The 6,940-nt window shown below is 40.7% G+C and overlaps 1 protein-coding gene across 1 annotated transcript; it reads left to right on the top strand.

The window, feature by feature from the left end:
• Positions 1 to 4,296: 4,296 nt before the first annotated feature.
• Positions 4,297 to 5,307, top strand: LOC149087900 (uncharacterized). Its single transcript, XM_089247475.1, has one exon. The coding sequence runs from the start codon at positions 4,297 to 4,299 to the stop codon at positions 5,305 to 5,307; it is 1,011 nt and encodes a 336-aa protein (XP_089103601.1).
• Positions 5,308 to 6,940: the final 1,633 nt, after the last annotated feature.

The following is a 6,940-nucleotide window of genomic DNA, read 5'->3' as shown; positions in this document are numbered from 1 at the left end:
CTCAAGTAGGAACCTCGGTTTTCTTTCCCTCGCGCTGACCGCTATCATGTATATTTAGAGTGATTAGATACATCAGGTATTTCTCGGGACAGTCCCGGTTTTTCCCGTTTTTTACATGACGCCTATTTGGATTTTTATTCTTTATTGAAGTCAAGGATTGAAATTATTTTTCAACACATAATTTATATCATGATAATTACAACTATAAATAATAACATTAATCTCCTACACTACACTTGGTGAACGTTTTATTTCGTGGAATTCATTCTAGTCCACTGCAATTTGCTGCATTGCTTCCTTTTCCCGAAAATTACGATTTTTTCGTAATTTCAGCAATATTTGGCAACTTTGTTCACTTTTGGCGCCATTCTTAGCAATAATTGGCGATGTCCTGTATTTGAAATTCTAATTTCCCATATTTCTCTCGAGAAAATATGGTCAGCCTATGTATATTGTATGTTCGTGTTTTTCTCCCCTAGTAAATGTCGTTCGTCTGACCACACGTGCGTTTCGTTTCGAAAAAGTATTTTCCAATAACATTTTTTTCTCAGTCACATCATTGATAATTATTTTGCAACTTGGATCTTTTATATGGAAACGTCTATCCAGAGATAGCATTGATAGAATACTAACATGAGTTGGTTTGGTTTTGTGAGATTAGATTGACTTCCAGATTTCTGTAGTGATGTCAATCTGATGGCCGTATTCACCGACAGAGTTTAAATTACAATCGCAAGTTAAAGGATTAGCGATCGACATGGATTGGTTAAAATCCTCAATTTAACCAATCCGTTTCGATCTTCAATCCTTCCACCTGCGATTGTAGTTTAAACTGCGTTGATGGATACGGCCTCCGTCGAACCGAAGACGATGCCACTATTGCGTTATTCATACCATGGTTTCTACAGCTGGGTGATGCGAAGATAAATCCGGAATAGAAAATTCAACTACCTCCGCGGAGAATCGAACTCACGTCTTCTCACTTGCTGGGAGAGCGCTCTAGACCACTACGCTACAAAGGCAACGAACTACTTTGCACCAATACTTACCAAAGCAACAATAACCCTCGTCTATACTTCAGATATATTGCCGGTTTATAAGAAATATTTAACAACTTGAGTATGCTTCCATGAAAAAAAAGATCAATGGCAAATTCGTGTTCTACACCATTGAAGATTAAATGGCGCCCACGAAAGAGGCATCAATTCCGGTAAGGATAACAGTTACGATAAAGTATAAAATCCATGTATTCACAACGAAAATAAATATAATGGTATTTTTTTCCCAAAAATATAAAAACGTTTTTCAGAAATTTAAGACTAGTATCGGCTCTCTAAACTATCAGATAAATTCTCGGAAATTCCCCATAGAAGTAGGAAAACCCTCTCTATGTCATAAAATTGAGAAACGAAATGGTTTCGAATGTTAGTAAATAAAGCAATTTATCGAATAAAATATCGCTCTCTCTCTCTCTCTATAGTTTTCAATCTTTCTTTTTTTTCAACGCTGTCAAGAGTAAAGAAGATTATTTTGTTACATTTCAAATTACAGATTTTACATAAATAGAATTATTCAAATAATTGAATATTTTTCGAGAAAGCTCTTTGTATATAACGTATATGGGATAAATGTCCAATATAAGTGACAATTCTCATATCTAAAAAATCTGTAGTTTGTCGCTGACTTGAATATCTGGTTTCGCTGACGAAGAAAACATGTCATACAAACAAAAGGGGAAAAATGAAGTTATTTTTACAGGAACTGCATAGGGTGTCCATATGACTTGTTTCCCGGAGCGTTTCCGTATTTTCTCGCACATACAGACAGTATAGATAACAGGGCGTATGGAGTTTTACTACTACAGTCGAATCCCGTTTTAACGAATACCGTTATAGCGAAAATCTCGTTTTAACGAACACTTTTCAATAATCCCCGACATAAATTTACATAGGAATAATGCAAAAACCTGGGATTCCTTTATAACGAAATTTCGTTATAGCGAAGTGATTTCTCCGGTCTCTTGGAGTTCATTATAACGGGATTCGATTGTACTACTAAACCAGACATGCACCTCGTCCATATTCCTCTGTGGAACTTCTAGCGAATTGGTACATGTTGGAATGTGTGTGTATGTATAGTGAACATTCCATGAAGTTTGTTTCTATGTAATGCTTGTTGGAGTTTGATCAGCAAGTATTCATCGTTTGTTAAACTTCAACGTGTTGCTGCTTGGAGTCTTCGTTTCATCCACAATTGTAAATCCAAGAACAAAATCGTTGGTTCACTAAGTGCTGCTGAATTAAATGATGCTACTCTAGCATTAGTTCGGATCGTGCAGAGCTCAGAGTTCAAGGACGAACACAGTTTTCTTGATAAGGGAAATCCCCTTCCACCCACAAACAAATTCTTGTCACTAAGTCCATTCATCGATTCAAGGGGTTTGATACGAGTGGGGAAGCTTGCATGAATTCAAGACCCCTAACTCAACTCGGCCAAGATCCAAACGAGCTGCAAGCTCTGACTCCTGGACATTTTCTCATCGGTACTCCAATGACTGCTGTACCCGAAGGTGATGGTGAAGCATCGGGAAGGCTACAAGCCAAATGGGCCAAGATACAAAAATTGCATAAGGATTTCTGGAATCGATAGTCCAGGGAATATTTGGCCAGTCTTCAACCAAGGATGAAGGGGAAACGTGAAACGTCAAACATAGCAGTCGGCGAACTCGTTATCTTGAAGGAAGACACACCTCCCCTCAAGTGGCACTTGGCTCGAGTGACCCAAGTCTTTCCAGGTGACGACGGAAAGGTCAGAGTTGTGGAAATCAAGACTGTGAATGGTTTATACAAACGTTCCGTGAATCATCTATGTCGTTTGCCAGTCGATTATTGACTGTCACCTTTTTGGGGCGGGAGTATGGAAGATCGGGGATCGTTTTATTTTTGTTTTCTTCCTTTTCATCGTTTATTCTCATTATTACTGTTTTGTAAGATGGCAACAGTTACGTTCAAAACATCGTGGTAACAAGTCGCAAATGTATGTAGCTCGCATGCTTTATATTTGAAGAAATTAAATATAATTCTAAAATGACGTCTCATAATTCCGAACAAGCGACTGCGAAGCAAGCCCCAAAGAAATCAGCAGGTGCATATTGTGAAGCGCCATGATAATGGTCCGTCGAGCCGGAGGCTCTTCGTGTGTGCTTGTTTCGATTTGGAAGCTGGACAGCTCGGTGATAGGAAAGGAAACTTAGTCAACCAAAATAAGCGAGTGTTATCGGTGAGTGAACTCAACTCTTTTCCGTGGCGTTTCTGTTCGAATTAAATCGTTCGTCAATATGCCGAAATCAAAATCTAGTGATATGCTCTCAGAATTCAAGCTCTGGACGAAGGAAATTCGAACGGCGGAGGAAGAGGTGTCAGCCATTTTAGAATCCGATGACGTGTATTTGCTACGGGAATTCAAGCGCGAGCTAAAAAACTTGAATCAGAATCTAGAGAGGTGCTACCGCGATATCGCGAAATCGAATGAATCCCCCTGTGAAGTGGAGTATGACGGCTACGTAGAGCTGAGAAGAAAAATTCGCGAGATGACAAATTCGGTGTCGATGGCTGAAGATAGTTTCAGCCAGCCCAGTGAAAAATCTCAGTCGAAGGACAATTATCTCAAGCTGCCAACGTTCGAGTTACCGGAGTTCAAGGGCGAGTTCGGAGGTTGGCTGAGCTTCAAGGAAATCCTCGAGGGTTCTATCAGCAACAACCCCAATTTATCAGATGTCCAGAAGTTCCAGTATCTGAAGGCGGCTCTGAAAGGTGAAGCGGCGAGATTAGTGTCGGGATTTGCGATTACGAGTGCGAGTTATTCTCAAGCATGGGATTCTCTGAAGTCGAGATATGACAACAAGCGTGAACTCGCGTATGCACAGTGCGCCAAGATCTTCCAGCTGAAACAAGTGAAAATCGTGAATTCAAGAAACATCTTGGAACTGCTGGACACGGTGAACGAGGCAATACGAAATCTATAGTGCTTGGGACTTGAAGTAAGTGGTCTCTCGAATGTACTGTTGGTGTACAAATCTCAGTCGAAGGACAATAATCTCAAGCTGCCAACGTTCGAGTTACCGGAGTTCAAGGGCGAGTTCGGAGGTTGGCTGAGCTTCAAGGAAATCCTCGAGGGTTCTATCGGCAACAACCCCAATTTATCAGATGTCCAGAAGTTCCAGTATCTGAAGGTGGCCCTGAAAGGTGAAGCGGCGGGATTAGTGTCGGGAAGTGGAATTCTAACATCAAGGCGGTTATGAATGACCTTACCCCGGAACTTCAAGGTTCTACAAATCTGGTTCAATTCGAAAAAACTCCGTTTACAAAAATTCTGGGAATTCTATGGAATACATATGTGGATACCTTCAGGGTTCAGGTTGATGAAACTTCCACAGAAATCCAGACAAAAAGACAGCTCCTATCCCAGATTGCTAAGGTTTATGATCCTCTGGGTTTTTTGAGTCCGACCACCGTGATCCTAAAAATTCAGATGCAAGGTCTGTGGAAGGATCATAGGGGTTGGGATGAACCCTTTGACGCCTCATGTCTGGTCGGATGGAGAAAAATTAGTAAGGAGTTTTCTCTCCTGAAGGACATTTCTGTTCCCAGATTTCTTATGGGGAGTACAAGGACTGTCAGGAGTATGGGCATTCATGGATTTTGTGATGCATCATGTAAGGCATATTCTGCAGTTTGTTACCTTCGCACTGAGTTTACAGATGATGCAGTGAATGTAGCCTTGATATGTGCAAAGACCAAGGTTGCCCCATTGAAATCTACCACCCTACCACATCTGGAACTGTGTGGAGCAGTGTTGCTGGCTAAACTATCCGAACGAGTGAATGGAGCTTTGAATTTGAAAATCAACAACACCATTTTGTGGGCTGACTCGAAGGTTGTACTTCATTGGATAAAATCCGATCCCACTAGGTGGAGGCCGTTCGTCGCGAACCGAGTGAAACAGATTCACGTATCAAGTGATCCAAATCAATGGCATCACGTTCCCGGCAAGGAGAACCCAGCTGATTGTGCCTCCAGGGGGTTACCAGTGTCACAGCTGAGAGAAAATTTCTTGTGGTGGAGAGGGCCAGATTGGTTAAGTGAAAGTGGCTTGGTGATACCATCCAATTCCGACCCTTCAGACCAGTTGATGGAGGATGAGGCACAGGTCATGTTCCTGTGCCTCACGGTAAGTCAGATTTCTGTTCATCCCATCAAATACTGCATTGTTCAGGTGTTTAAAGAACCAAATGTCTTTTTCTTGTAGCTTCATGGCATTTTATTTCTTCTAAGACAAATGAAACATGGTACTTCAACTCCAGATCAAATAATATCAGGACTCTTACAGCAAGTGCCCCCCCTCAAAATTCTGAACGAAAAAAAACAACAAATTTGCCACTCTAGCTGGTTCAACGCCCGGCGCATCAGGCCTCTCTGCCCTCCCTGAATTGTGACCCTACCTACAACTGTACAAATATGAAAACTTACACTCCACTGACAATTCGAAATACAGATGGAAAAGCATGAACTTCACACACAATACGCAGACGGTTAGATATAATTTTTATGGTGTCGATCAGGAAAAAAAACATTTTGAGAAAATTTTAATTAAAAAGGTAAATTGTTGAGGTTTTTTTTCTAATATAAGAAGCAAAACTGAAAAAAAGATGAAATAATGGGAAAATTATAAGGTGATATTTTCGAAATTTTAGGTCATATCTTTACGGTTTTTTTAGATCATAAATGCTTGCATATGATTAAGGTTTTTAGGTCACGAAAATTCGAGCTCTAGTCATAACAGGCATCATTAAAAGTGTGTGATATGGCTGCTCTTAGATTTTTTATGGAAGAAAATGGCCTCTCACCCCCCCCCCCCTCTCCATATACTGGTCTGCAAAGGATGCTCCACAAGTTTCTCATGGGGGGTGAGATCAGGGAAACGCGGTGGCCATGAAAGGTCGTTGATGCTTGAACCAATGCTTCGTGTGATTTGGCATATGACCTAACGCATTATTTTGTTCGCATATGCAATCTTGACCACATACAAAGCACTTCTTTAACCGTACCAAGTTGCTCCTGCGAAAGTTCTACATCGCTTTTTGCGTTCATCCTTGAGCGCACAAAAACTACAACAGTCTTCCCTTGGACAGAAAATACTTCCCCAACCATCACTGAACCACCAACTATTCGACGGCTGATTAACTACGGCATGGCAGACCTCAAATCATGCCAACATGAATGGAACCATCTGGACCCCTCAAGATTAATTTTTCTTTTTTTGCCGGGGAACGTATCGAAATACCACTAGTACTAAATCACACTCGCACTTCCTCCATATTCCTCTGAGGAACTTCTGACGAAATGGTACATGTTGGAATGGGCGTGTATCTGTTCCGAACCTAACATGAAGTTTTGTTTTCTACGTGTAGTGTTGTCATCTGCCATCAATTTCCCTAACTATGAGTGAAGTGTAATGATTGAATAATTGTATCGTTGTGGGCCTGTTGCTCTCCGTGATGGTAATACCACTGATGAGTCCAAAGCATGGTACGTTTTGCGAGAGCCTGTGGCGCCTTTACCACTACTGTAGAATAGTGGAAATGAAAATGGGTTTTTTTTTTCTGTGCTTATAATTTCTCGCTGGAATTCGCAAAAGTGTCAAAAACTGTTCATTAAACCTCCTCCTGATTTCAGTCATAAATGTAAACATCATGACCGATACATTTCGATTTGTTGTGGGAATCTTTCTTTGTAATAGGGTTGCGAATGAATGGAATGGTTTACTTCCGGGTATCGTAAATTCTAACACAATTGGCACGTTTATGCCTAACTTCAATTGGCAATATATTTATGTTATCACGATTATGATTTTTTATTGCTGCTATTGGGTTGCTGTATTT

The sequence above is a fragment of the Pholcus phalangioides genome, unplaced genomic scaffold (genome assembly GCF_987345545.1).
Source record: "Pholcus phalangioides strain wild (caught in Gottingen) unplaced genomic scaffold, Ppha-v1.0 ptg000003l_1, whole genome shotgun sequence".
Classification (NCBI taxonomy): domain Eukaryota; kingdom Metazoa; phylum Arthropoda; class Arachnida; order Araneae; family Pholcidae; genus Pholcus; species Pholcus phalangioides.
The sequence above is the reverse complement of the archived record's forward strand: the minus strand, read 5'-3'. Positions and strand labels throughout refer to the sequence as shown.